Source organism: Phascolarctos cinereus, unplaced genomic scaffold (assembly GCF_003287225.1).
Source record: "Phascolarctos cinereus isolate Bilbo 61053 unplaced genomic scaffold, phaCin_HiC Scaffold_3;HRSCAF=262, whole genome shotgun sequence".
In the NCBI taxonomy this organism is placed as follows: Eukaryota; Metazoa; Chordata; class Mammalia; order Diprotodontia; family Phascolarctidae; genus Phascolarctos; species Phascolarctos cinereus.
Window position 1 is genome coordinate 34,049,004 of NW_027555736.1, and position 14,312 is coordinate 34,063,315.

The 14,312-nt window shown below is 47.6% G+C and overlaps 1 protein-coding gene across 1 annotated transcript in view; it reads right to left on the reverse strand.

Annotated features, from left to right (window-relative positions):
• The window catches only part of PSTPIP1 (proline-serine-threonine phosphatase interacting protein 1), a 101,043-nt gene extending 92,565 nt beyond the window's left edge, over positions 1-8,478 (reverse strand). The window contains exon 1 of the mRNA XM_020975985.2: positions 8,083-8,478. Coding sequence (XP_020831644.1) covers positions 8,083-8,115 — 33 coding nt within the window. The 5' untranslated portion in view covers positions 8,116-8,478. The remainder of the gene's footprint in view (positions 1-8,082) is intronic.
• Between the last annotated feature and the right edge of the window lie 5,834 nt (positions 8,479-14,312).

Genomic DNA, 14,312 nt, shown 5'->3' on the forward strand with positions numbered 1-14,312 from the left:
CACAGGAATATAGGAAAGACGACCAAAAGGCAGATTTAAGCCTGATGTCAGGAAGAAGCTTCCTAAGCATTCAAACTATTCCCAAATGGAGTGGGCTACCTTGTTGGGGTTGGCTTCCCTCTCCCTGGAGATCTTCTAGCACAGGCCAACTAATCACTGTGCGTTATAGTGGGGATTCCTTTCAGGTGTAGGGTGGGCTATGTGACTGCTGAGTTCACTTCTAGCCCTCAGATTCTGTGGTTCCAATTTACCTGGCTTTAAAGCTCTCTCTCTAAAATCAACTGAATCTAACCAAAGGCTCTTCAACCTTGCGCTGATCTAATGAACTAGTTGGAGCAAGAACTGCTCTTTTTTCCCCTTAAAAGTTCCTGTTCCACACCACCCCTGCGTGTCCAAAGCAGCAGGACAAGGCAGTTGGATTGTGCCATCTCCACCACTTTCCACAGCCATAGGGCAGAGTGAGCCAGCTGTCATGGGCTCTGTTCCTATCTCTGGCCATGGTGCTGACACCTGTTAGGGCTAGTCTTTGGCTGAGTCTGCACTTTTCTACAGACGTCTTGCTCTACTTCCAGCTTAGAATGGAATAGCCTGAGGGGAAGCGGGGAGTAAAGCAGCCTCCCCTAGCGAAAAGAACAATAGGTTTCTATTGAGAAGATCCAGGTTCCACTACCTGTGTGATAGTAAGTCTCTTTACCTGTCACAGCTTTAATCACTTCATATGTAAAATGGGGATGTTTATATTGGTAATTTAAATTGGTACCTCATCTGGCTGTTGTAAGGGAAGGCCTTTATGAGCCCTGAAATATCATAGAAAGAGAGATGTCTAGGAGGGGGTCCCTTCAGGGCCCAGCCCTGGACTCTACTACAGCTGGACCCTAATCCAAATAGTGCCACAGGAAGGTTGCCACAAGCTGAGGAAATAGAAGGAAATTTGGACTGGGGTCCAGGAAAGTAGAGGATGGACTGGGGTGGGGGTAGAAGTGTGCTTGCATCATACAAGGGTGAGTCTGTATCTTTTCTCATAAGTACTATGTTATAGATGTTGCAATTCAATTTTACTAACATATATTATTTGTCCTTTCTCAACGCAAGGTAGAGACACAAAATTCAAATAAGACATGTCCTCATGGAGCTTACAGTTCAATTTGGGGTATGACACAAGCACAGATAGCTGTGATACTTAACATTATATGTGGGTGCATTAAAGCAATGCAAAACAGAGGAGGTGAAGTCTCAGCAAGAATGTTGATACTAACAAGGTAGATCAAGGACGGCTTCCTGGAGGCGGTGGCATTTGAGTTAGGCTTTCAAGGATGGGGAGGAATCAAAGAGGGAGGGAGGGAAGAAGGTCACTGAAGGCATAGCAGCCACAAAAACATCTTGAAGACCTAGAGTTTAGCCCAAGTGAGCTTGTGCCTCTGGGTCTCAGGATCCCCATCTGCGAAAGGTCATGTGTGAGCCATTGGTTTGGGAGAGCAGCTAGAATACCTGGTAAGTTGTTGGTCCTTCGTTTTCAAAGAAGCCCAATGACATCACCCATAGCTGGCTTCCCTAATTCCCTAATTCTCTTCCATCTCAGACATTCTATGATTGTGATTCCCTCAGTTCCACATCCTCTCCCCAACCATCCCCTCCACAGGTAACCAGTGGCCTGAATCCGTCAGTTAGCCTCATTGTCTCCCACAGAGGGCAGATAACAGGCCGCCTTTGGAGTGAAGAAAACCTGGATTCAAATCCCACATCTGCCACACATGAGCTCAGTCACTGACCTGGGCACATCACCTTCAGCAATGATTCTCTTAAACTTAAAAGTTGCAGAGCAAGGACCAACCTTCATTGGTAGAGAAAGTGTCTATACTGGAGTTCCCTATACTAATTAAATTACAAGTCTGGACCAAAACCAAGCCACCTCTCCCACCCATCTTTTTCTATCCACTGCCCCTGGCCCTTGTCCCTCTCACTTGTCATAAAGCCTTCTACCTGATCTCCCTGTTTCTATTTTCTCCACAAATAACCCAGTTCCTGAAAAAGTGATCATCCTAAGCCACAGATCATTTTCCTGTTCTAAGCCTTTCTTGGCTCCCAACAGCTTCTAAGATAAAATGCAAGCTCATTAGCCCAGTGTTCAAGGCTCTCTCCAATCTGTCTTTCATGCTCCCTCTCTTCGGGCACTGGATATCCCAGCTCACCTGTTTGCTGGATTCTCCCTCATCTTTGAATTCACGAAGTCTTCACTCAGCCTTTCAGAAACTTCCCATGAGTCCTCCCTTGGCCGAACATGTTCTCTCTCTGTCCTCGAATGTCGCTGAAGCCCTCTGCCTTGGTCTCCCCTTGGCTGCCTCCATGCCGTTCGGTAGACCATGAGCTCCCTGGTCATTTCATCTCTGTGCCTCCAGCACTGAGATCAAGCCTTACTCCAAATAGGGAGATGGTGCCATAGAAAGAGCACCGGACTTGAAGTCTGAGACCCTGAATTCAAATCCCACTTACTACCTTTCTCTCAAGTGGCTTCCTCTTTTGGGGCCTTTATATTATCTATAAAATAAGGGAATTAGACTAGATGGCCTTTAATGTCCCTTTCATCTTGGATCCTGTAGTAAATGAGCATATTCATTCATTCTATGACTCTAAGAAAGTGAAAAGAGGGGCATCTTGGGTTTATCAGCTTGGGTTCAATTCCAGTAGATGATTCCAGCTTCCCCTACATGCACTGACTTCTTACAGGGGCAGGAGTCTTTGTGGTATGATGGACTTTATTCTTATTCTTCTTATCATTCCCACTTTACAGATAAGGAAACTGAGGCTGACACATTAAGTGACTTGCCCAGAGTCACACAGCTAAGAGACATCAGTGGTAGGATTCAAATCTGGTTCTTCTTCATTACAAATCCTGTTCCACCAGGCTGCCTCCCAAGAGAAGAGATGTTATGGGGCAGGGAAAGTGGGAAGGGGTAAGGAGGGACTCCAAGGCCAGAGTTTCTTTTTTTTTTTCCTTGAAAATTCTAAGAGGACTGACCAGTTGGGAAACAAAGTCACTTTTATCTGAGGGAGTAGTCAGGATGGCAGTCAGTGCCTGCCAAGAAATGAACCCCAGACTTGAGAGTCAGAAAACCTGGACTCAAGGTCCCACTTCCACAGCTGTATGTTCACAGGAAATCCACCCTACCTTGGGTTCCTCATCTGTAAAATGGGGCTAATAACTTGTGGCTGCTTTTTTTTAAGTTTTTCTGTCTCCTCCTTTGCCATCAGCTGGAAATCAGATGTCATTATCCGTTAGTATCAACGTATGAACACACCTGTCTGCAGCTCCTACATATAGAGGGGGAGTCCTATTCCAGATGTGTGTTGGACGAGATGATCTCTGAGGTTCCTTCCAGTTCTGAGATTCCAAGGGTCTATTCTAATGTACATATTTCTTTTATGTCTCTTTTATGAATTAAGTAGCCAGATGATCCAGTTGTTAGAACTGTGTGTAAAGAGTCAATCAATGCTGAACGAGGCTTCCAGGGTTCTCTGTGTAAGGTCCAAAAGCTTCCAGTCAAGTGCAATCTGGACTGCGCAGAGTCCTTTTTGTCTCCCTTTCATCCATATCCCTCCCTAACAGGTGTGGCAGCCACATAAATGCCTTGGGATCATAGATCTGGGACTGGATGGGACTATCTACGCCTATCTCCTTGTGCAGCAGGTAAAACTGAGGAAATTTAAGGGACTGGACCAAAGTCACACATTGTGGGGCAGATCTGAGCACTGACCTGACTCGGAATCCTCTCTTCTGGATGAGGGAGGTTTGTAAGCATTGAGGCGCTACCATTATTGCTGTTATTACTGCACGTGATCATTTCAAACAACCCCAAGAAATGAAAAAACAGCTTCAAAGAAAGCCTCACGTTTGAGCTGTACTTGATACTGTATTTTTGGAGAGTCCTTTTATGATCAGTACCTCATCTGATATCATAAGCTCCTTGGGAGGTGGGCTGGAATGGTATTATTCTCCCTGATTTCGAGATGGAGAAACTGAGGGAAAGATTAACTCATGGAGTCTCAGAGTTGGGAAGGATCTCATTGGTTATATGACTCATCCAAGACTGTATAGCCTGTTTTGTGTCTCAGCCAAGACATCCTACCTGGTTTCTCAGTTTCTAGCCAAAGTCTTTACCTTTGCGGATCTCAGTCTCCTCCTCTCTGAAAAATCAAGCAAGTGTTTATCGACCAAGCACTTGGTGCTGAACTCTGGGAATACAAGACACATGGGAGTTTGCCCTCAATAAACTCAAAGTAAGTTGGGGTGGGAGGGGATACTAACAATGAGGGGAAATCCAGAAAGGCCTCCTATAGCAGGTGACTTTGGAAGTTAAAATCAGAGAGGTTCTGTGATGTGTAAGCCCACCCAGTCCAAATTGCTAGGCTTTAAGAGTCCTCCAGTGGACTAGCACCTGGGTTCAGAGCCCCTCTGCCCTGCATAGAGGCTGTGGAGGGAAGGGCAATCCAGGTGGTGACTGGAGGCTCCTGATGGAGCTGAGCCTAAGCCAACCCTGTTAGCCAATGGTGGGCACACAGAGGAGGGGAAAGCTGTGACCTCTGCCCGGGTGCAGCCCCTGGAGCAGGGAAGGGGGACGTAGAGGAAAGCAGGGGCTACAGATCAGGGAGCATCACGAGGCACTGGGAGCTCTGAGAAGGGTGGGGTTGCCAATACAGTAGGCTTCTCAGGAAGCTATTTCGGGCTGCTTACTCAGCTCTCACCACTACCTGCCCCACCCTCCTTCTTGGCCATTAAGAGCAGTCCCTTTCCAGAAACCTCTTCCCTGAATCCTCTTCTCCATCTCTTCGTCACCCACCATATCTCTAGCAGGCAGCTGTCTTTGAGGTGCCCAACCTGGCCTCAGCTAAACTAGCATTTGGAGCATCTTCAATGGGTCCCATCTCAAGAAATGCAAAGTCCATCATGGGTTAAAAAAAAATCAACTAGGCACCAGTGTGTGTAATAAATACCTCAGGCTTGATGTCAGAATCAAAGAGCTAGGGTTACAAGGTTCCCTAGAGGCCGTTGAATTCACTCTCCACCCCCGCCCCCCGCACCCTCCATTTTTCAGATGAGGAAACTGAGGTACAGTGCAGCCTTTTAGCAAGGTCACAGAATTAGTGTCTGAGGAAGGATTTGAATCGAGGTCCTCATAATTAGTCCAAGGCTGTATCCACTCAAAGAAAACTTCCTAACGATGATAGCCATCCAAAGTGGGAAGTGTTCCCTCCAGAGAGAGTGGGCTTCCCCTTCACCCCAGCAAAGGATGGATGAATATTGGCCTGATTCGATATCAAGGGGAATTCTTATTTGGGTCAGGTTGGGCTAATGGGGCGTCTGAAGCCCCACCCAACTCTGGGATTCTGGGGCTCTCTTTCTGGTGGACCACAGGGGCAGGCTGAGCCAATGGTGGGACCCAGCCATCCCCAAAGCCTGTGTCATCTTGGGCTGCTGGACAATAATCCCACTGTCCTCTGCCCCGGTCAGACCACACCTGCAGAGTAGACTCTGCTCTGGGTGCCAAGCCAGCAAGGGTCAGAGGAGGACAAACTGGACAGTGAGAGAGACCCGGAAGCCGTGCCATTCCAGGACTGGGCAGAGGATCTGGCATGTTTGGAATGAGAGAAGGTTTGGGAAAGGGCGGTCACTGTGTTGAAGGAAGTGAAGAGCTGACATGTCAGAGACCAGCTCTGCACAGTCCTGGAGCCGGGGAGGGGCCAGAAATATGAACGATGTGTAGAAGCAGGTTGGGCTACATGGAGTGTATCCCTCTCAGATCACCTCCAGTTTAACCTGTCTATGGTTAGTTTGTATGATGTCGGCTCATTGTCTCCTCCATTAGACTGCGAGCTCCTTGAGGGCAGGGACTGTCTTCCATCTTTTTTTTATTCCCAGCACCCAACACAGTACCTGACACATAGTAGGTGCTTAATAAATGCTTATTGACTGCATTTAAAAGAGTGATGAGTGACTGGCTGGCACACAGTGGGTACTTAATAAGTACTTATTGACTGGCTGGCACGTAGGCATTTAAATGCTTGACGAGTGACTGGCTGGCACATAGCAGGCGCTTGAGTGGTTGACTAGCACACAGTAGGCACTTAATAAATTCTTATTGACTGGCTGGCACATAAGCACTCAAGTGCTTGATGAGTGATTGGCTGGTACATAGTAGACACTTAATAAATGCCTAGGAACTGGCTGACACATAGTAGGCACTTAATAAATGCCTATTGACTGGCTGGAAAACAGTAGGTACTTAATAAATGCTAATTGTCTGACACATAGTAAGCACTTAATAAAGGCTTGACAAATGGCTGACTAGCACATAGTAGGCACTTAATACTTGTGGACTCGAAGTACAAGGGAAAACTTCCTAATAACGACAGGTCTCCCCCAAATAGAATGTGCCACCTCATATGAGCCCCCCATCACCAGAGGTCCTCTGGCAGGGGCTGGACAATCCCTTGCCTGGGAGGCTGTAGAGGTGGTTCTCTTTCAGGTTCCAGGTGGACCAGAGGACCTGGAAATGCCAACCTTGGAGGGAAAGGTGTCCCATCCTCAGCTCCTATGCTACGGTGCAAAGTCTACTGGATTTAGAATCAGAGGCCAGGGCTGTGTCTTAAATTCTCAGCACTCCGTCATTGCATGACATCATTTTCTGTGCCTTGGTTGTCTCATTTGTAAAATGAGCAGGTTAGATCGATTGCCTTGGGGATCCCTTCCAGCCCCCAATTTATGAACCAATGACATGTATTGACAAGAGCTGAAATCCACACCGAATTTTATGGTTTGCAAAGCCCTCTACTCACATGATCTCATTTGAGCCTTGAAATAAACCTATGATTTCATGCAGTCGGTTAACCAGCATTTATTAAGCGCCTACTGTGTGCCAGGCACAGTACCAAGCATCATGAGGTAAATGCTATTATTATTCCACTCATAAGGATGAGGAATCAGGCTCAGAGAGATTGTCACTTCACCCGGGTCACAAAACCGACCCAGATCGAACCCAGGTCTTCCTGACTCCATGACCAACACACCACAGACACTGCCTCTCCCATAAGACAAGGATGATTACCAAGGTCCCTTCCGGTTCTGGATTCTAAGATCCTCCCCCTAAGCAGCCACCTGCAGAATAAGCCACACGCTAACCCTCCCTCAGACCAAGGGCAGCCCTAAGGCTGAGCCTGAAGTCAGGAAGACCTGAATTCAAATGTAGCCTCAGACACGTAATAGCTGTGTGACCCTGGGTAAGTCACTTAACCTCGGTCTGCCTCAGTTTCCTCAACTGTAGAATGGGGATACTAATAGCACCTCCCTCCCACAGCTCTTGTGAGGATCAAATAAGAATATTTATAAAATGCCTGGCACATAGTAAGTACTTAATTATGCTTGCTTCCTTCCTTCCAGTCGGGCAAAAGCCCTGATAATTTCTCTGAGCACAAGTGGCTCTCTGACCTCTCCTACTACATGTGTCACATTCACATCAGAAGCTGCCTAGCAGGCAGGATGCCTCCTCTCTGAGCCTGCTTCCTTACATGCAGGTCACAGCCCAAGAGCAGCCAAGACCTGAGGGTCCCCAGGGGGTTTTCTCCTGTCAGCACCTGGCCTGGACAGCCCAGAGGGCATCTTGTGCCCTGGAGGATCCGTCCCACCAAGGGGAGGAGGGAACACTGGTAGGGCGGGTCTGAGACAGAGAGAGAGCCTCTTGCCACCTGGATGCCCTTCCTGCAGGCGAGAGGCAAGGCGAAGACTGAGGAAGGTGACAGAAAATAGAACCAAGCATTTGACATTTAAAGGGGGAAATGGCCAGTCCGGACTTTGATGAGCTGTCAGCCCTCTCTTCACCAAGAGGGATGAATAGGACTCTCATTGTGGCAGAAGCAGGAGGAAGCTGGGGGGAGGGGAGGAACACTTCCAAGGGGGCCCTTTTCCTTGATTTTTTCACTTACAAAAAACCCCACTCAAACACACCAACGTCTATTCAGCTGGAAAACTTTGGGAGGTTGAGGGAAGGTGACAGCCAGACCATCTGGGGGAAGAGAAAGTCACTCACTCACCCAAAAAGCATCTTTGAACTGCAGCTGGGTCATGGTGAGGCCAGGTTCTTGCCCAGGTCTCTCCAGAGTGGGCAGAGCAGCCTGAAGAGGTCCCAGCCGGGCCACTGACTCGCCCCAGCAGCGCAGGGGGAAGAGATTCACTCCTGCAGTCACTTGCGGTGTGTTTCTGCCTGCGTCTCTCTCTTTCTCTCCAGGCTGTTGATGGAAACCCAATGTGGACTGAAGTTTAAAAAAAAAAAAAAAGGGCTGAACCTGTTTTGATTTTTTTTTTTTTGGTGAGGAGTCCAGAAGCTGCTGAAATGAGGAAGTGGAAGCTGCTCCGTGATGTAAGCCCTGGGTCTGCCCTTGGCTGGACCAGCAGAAGAGCTTCTAGCTCCTACAAAATCTCTTTTCAAAGTGATGGACTTTGAAGCCCAGCCCAGAGACAGAGGGCAGCCTCCCTCCCTTCAAAGGGAGGGCAAGCAGTCAGAAACAAAGCAGGAAAGAAGAAGACAGGAACCCGCAGGGAGGGTGTCTCCTCTCCCTCCCCCTGCCCCCAGGCCTGGGCCTCCGCAGGAACGGTGCTGTCATGTCATCTCCAGCGCTACGGCTTCTTTTGCAATGGCAAGCATCCCCACACAGGAAATGTGGCTTCTCAGATACCCTATGCAAGTGAGTTTCCTTCGAGGGCCCCCAACTGAATCAAGGAAATCATTGTGTGTCAACCGCTGTCCCTCCTTTCCCCTCTTGGCTCAGTCCTGACAGCTCTCTGCAGAGAGGCCCTGCGGCTGATGGGGCGGTCAGGGCCTCTCATGGGGCCTGCTAGCCTCTTCAGCGAACCCCTCACCTGCAGCCCGGGTGGAATTGGGGCAGAAACGTCGCAAGCGGCGATTCCTCGTGGGAGCAGGAAGGATGGTGCCCACAGATGAAGGCAAGGCATTTGAGAGAGAGGGGATCGAAGGATCACAGATCTAGGAGGCGGCATGTGAGCCAGAAGCCTTCTAGGGCACCCCTCTCATTTTATAGACAGGACACTGAGACCCACAAGAGGAGAAGTATTTTGCCTAAGGCAACACAACTGGTAAACCAAACCCAGGCACTAGACCCAAACAAATAGCTAGCATCTACATAGAGTTTTAAGGTTTGCAAAGCACTTCACCAGTATCCTCTCACTTTATCCTTACAACAATAACCCTGGGAAGTAGGTGCTAGTATTATTATTGCTCCCATTTCCCAGATGAGGAAACTGAGGCACAGAAATCACACAGCTCAGGTCTTCCCTGCTTCCTTCTTTTATATTCATATTCACTGCCCCACCTGGCTGCCTCTTAAATACTGCAAAGCCAGTGCCCTCTGGACCAGATGGGACTGCCTTTCTGAACCTTCAGATAAAAAGCCCTCGGACATCCTGACTTGGCCCTCCCCAACGAAGCACGGCTCCTGAGTCTCAGATTTTCACTTCCACTCTCTCCCAAGCAGAGGCTGGGGTGTGGATTCTCAAGGCTGATTTTATGCTACTCAGCACCCCGAAAGGAACCTTCAAGGGAGACGGAACGGACACCCATAAGGTATGAAGAAGAAGCAGGGTTCCCTGGCTCAAAATCATCTCTCTCACTCCCTGGTTCATCTAGTCCAACACCCTGGTTTTACATCAGGGGAAACTGAGGCCCATAGAGGGGGAGCGGCTTGCTCAATGCCACGTGGGTAATAGGAATTAACATTAACAAGGCTCAGCCAGACCCGTTATTTCATTAGCACAGGGCAGTGGTCTCCAGATGTTTTTGACTGTGTACCCTCATCAGTTAAAAAACAATTTGAGCATGTATCCTCCAATATATGCACAACTTACATAGCTTATACAATGCATATATAGAATTTATATTTAAATTTTATACACGTACTACTGCACTAATAATTACATACATATAAAACTTACAGAAAAATAGACATGAAGAGATAAAGATGGAACAGTATTTCCTCTTGAGGGTACTAGGAAACCAGGCCATGCCCTGCTTGGTCACTGTTTATCTGATTGGCTCAGAATGAATGTAAATAACGGTTGTTTCTATTTTGGCCAGAAACCCAGAGGGTCTTCCCCTCCCAGATCTAATTTTTTAAAGAGGCCATCCTTTGCCTCATTTTTATTAAGCCTTAGTCACTGAATGGGTGCTGCCTCAGTCAAACTGAGACCTGTGAAAGACCTTAGCTTGAAAAGGTCACACTGCTTCCGGGGCCATCTCCAGTAGTCCTGATCTATATTTGTCCACTGGACACAGATGGCTTCAGAGGAGAGAATGAGGCACAGCCCTTCCTCACTTAAGTCCAATTGACTTGTATGTCATGGTGTCACCTTCCAGATGTCATGCTCCTCTTTGAGGACCAAGGACAAACAGTAGCAATCCTTTGAAGAGAACACAACCAGACCAGCGTCTTGGCAGCTGATCAGAAGATGGAGTAAGGTGAAGCTTTGAGGCAGGAGACCAACCAGAAGGCCATTCCAATAGTCCAGAGGAGAGGTGATAAGGGCCTTCACCAGGATGGTGGCTGGAGGGTAGAGAGATGGGGATATGCTCTGCAGGTGAATATAAGGGGTGAGGGAGAGGCAAACCTGGGTGGCCCGAAGGTTGGGGGTGTCATTAGCAACCGTAGGGAAGTCCGGAGGAAGAGTGGGTTGGGAGGAAAGATAACAGACTGAGATCTGATCTGCAGATTGAAACCTCTCTGGGCTTGCTCGTCCTGCATGACTCACTCTATCCTAGCCTTTCTAGAAAACCAAAGGGGACTGGTCAATGGTCCCTTGCTCTCTGGCCACTATTAAAACCTGCAAAGGGCACAGAGCCAGCAGAAGCGAGCCCGTCGGAGCCATGAGGTCTTGGGGGGATGCTGAGGGCTGGGGATGCAGCTGCTCAGAGTGATGGCCTCTGGGAGCCCCAGAGAGCACAGGCAGAGAAGGGGGCATAGCAGGCCTAGAACTGGAAGGGTAGAATGGAAGCTCTCCTCCACCCTCTGCCTGGGGTCAAGCTACAGCTTCCTAGGGGCCCCCACTTTGGTGACCATTTGCCAAGGAAGCAACGGCCTGAAGACCTAGAGCCGATATGGGTCAGATGCAGGATTTGAACCCAGGCCTTCTGAACTCCAAAGTCAGCCTTCTTTCCAGCCTTGTCTTTCCCTTGAGAGAGATTAGAAACCTTGATATCCAGTACTCTTTCTGCCATTCCGCAGACAAGATCATAGACTTTGATGCCAAATTCATGCTGTGCCCTACGGTACCTCCCCAGACATCCAGCCCACTGGTGGGAGATGATCACAGGGCATACATCTGGCAGCAGTTCTGCAGAAGAGCCCCCTACTGTCCTCACTGCCCTCCACCCAATGGTCGCACCACACCTACCCAGCATGCCCACCCACCCTTAGAGTTTCTCCCTCTTTACCTAGGCCCCAGGAATCCCTGGTTTCCTTCAAGACACAACTCGAGTGCCACTCTCTCCCTCACCCTGTTCCTTATCCACAATCCACATCCCCAGCTGCCAGTGCCTTCCCCTTCAAAAATAGATATGGTGTACTTATTAAATATATGTAAATGATGTCTCCCCTTATTAGAGCACCGGCCCTGGAGTCAGGAAGACTCATCTTCTTGAATTCAAATCTAGCCTCAGACACTTACTAGCTGTATGACCCTGAACAAGTCACTTAACACTGTCTGCCTCAGTTTCCTCATCTGTAAAATGTGTATGTATGTATGTGTGTGTGTGTGTGTGTGTGTGTGTGTGTGTGTGTATATATATATATAAAATAGCCACCTCCCAGGGTTGTGGTGAGGGTCAAATAAGTTAATGATTATAAAGTGCTTAGCACAGTACCTGGTACACAGTAAGTGCCATATAAATATGAATTATTATCAATATCACAGGATGGAGAGTTGAGGGAGCAGATAGCACCTTGGACTGCTTGTGGGAAGAACTCAAAAGCATCTGGAGAAAGTGTCAGTGGAGCTCACTGACACTTCTGCCTGGATATTTAAGGGAGTCAGAGAGAGGGAAGGGGGCTGTTATATCTTGTGCAATTTGTAAGTGCTGATGAGAAAAGAGTTTAGGGAGAGTGGAGTCAGGGGAAAAGTGGTGTATTGGAAAGAGTGCTGGACTTAGCATTAAAGAGACTTGGATTTGAGATAGGGCTCTGGCTCCTATTAGATGTGTTCATTTGGCCAAATCACTTCTGCTTCTCTAGCTAGAGCCTTCACTAGGGCGGGGTGGTCAGGTCTTTGTCCCAGAGCACTTAATACAGAGGGTGTTGACAGCACTTGACCTCCTTGGGCAGCATAGAAGCAATAAGGTGCTGTGCCCAGCTAGCAAGAAAATTTCGTTAAAATAGGAAGCTACAAAATGGCAAGCTGGAGCAATCTCCTCTGCTGCCCTGCCCTCATACTCCCAACAGGGGTCCCATGTTGAGGTCCTGAGGAAACCTGTCTCCCCTCTCCAAGGGATGATGTCTTTCTGCCCCCCTCAAATGAGCACATCTCCTGTGCTACTTATTCCTGGTGTAGAAATTCCTATTTATGGTGCGCTCTCTCTCTCTCTCTCTCTCTCTCTCTTCTCTCTCTCTCTCTCTCTCTCTCTCTCTCCCTCTTGTCTCTCTCTGTCTCTCTGTCTCTCCTCTCTCTCTTCTCTATCTCCTCTCTCTCTCCTCTCTCTCCTCTCTCTCCTCTCTTCTCTCTCTCTCTCTCTCTCTCTCTCTCTCTCTCTCTCTCTCTCTCTCTCTCTCTCTCTCTCCTGCAATGAAGGATTCAGACTAGATAACCTCAAAGGTCCCTTCCAGCTCTAATATTCTGTGATTTTGGAAGTGTGGAGGAGAGGCCAGCTGAATGTAGTCCTTGAGAATAAGAACATTTCTGTTAATCTTTTTAATACACTTGTACACAGTAGGTGCTTCATGAATGTTTTCTGAATTGGAACTCAGAGCTCTGAGGCAGCTCCAGCAACCACAGTGCTTGGTTATGGGACTTCTTTCCTGCATCCTCATTGGGGTAGATGTGGGCATTTATAGGTGTCTGGTCAAGAGCTGGGTCTTGTGCTGTCCCAGAGCTTATATACAGAGAGCAGTAGAACTGAAGTAAGTGGTAATGAAACTAGAACTTGAGATGACAGAGATGATCAAAATGATAGAGACAAAGATAGAAATGACACAGAGACAGACTGAAATAGAGACAGAGAGTTGATGTGGAGATAGAGACAGAGAGATGAGACAGAGATATATGTATGTATGTTGGTAGATAGGTGGATGGGTAAACACATAGATGAGATGGATAGATAGAGAAATGATAGCTGGATTGAAGGGTAGATAGATAGATGATAGATAGATGGATAGTTAGGCAAATAGATGAGTGGATAGGTGGGTAGGTAGACAGAGATGGTCAGACAGACAGATAAACAGATAAATAAATAATACAGCGACAAATAGATAAACAGATAGACAGATGGATAGATAAGTAGACAGGTAGACTGATTGATTGATAGACAGATAAAGAGATAGATGGGCGGGTAGATGAATAGACAGACAGATAGACAGATGATTAGAAAGAGAGGGAGAGAGCACTTGAAATCCTACAAAGTGCTTTCTTCAGAAATACCCTGGGATGTGTAAAGTGAGAAACTGAGCTGATCAGAAAGGTTATGTAACTTGTCTGTGGTTATACAGCCAGTAGGTAACAATGCCAGGACATAGCTAGATCTCCTGACTCACTCCAGCAATCTTTCCACATTAGTAGACTACCTCTCTGCGCACATCCCAAAGATTTAACTCTGGGCTATTAGACAGCTCTAAAAATTGCCCACATCTAATCATGAGATCTCATCGGCACCATGGGCTGCTTCCCTCACCACCTCCACCTCTGCCCTGATGTTTGTCAGGGTCTTACAAAGTTTGCTTTGGAATCTGACTCTCCTTCAGCATGTGTCTCTTCCAAAAGGAATTTTGAAGCTGGAATTCTTACAAGTCAAAGGAAAAGACAGCTCAGGAGTAACAAAAAAATCTCTGGAAAGCTGCTGCCTGCTTGCAAACTCAGTCTGCCTCCCATGCCAATCCACTGTACAGCCAGCTCATCAGAGCTGAGATGCTATCTTCAGTTTCTGTATTTTTTGGCCATCTTTTTTGTTTTTTCAAATAATGAAGTCCACAATTGTCTATCCCTGAGGCTGGCATTCAATCAACCAGTCCAGAAGTACAACCTCCATCTTAAAAAATTCCTTAAAATA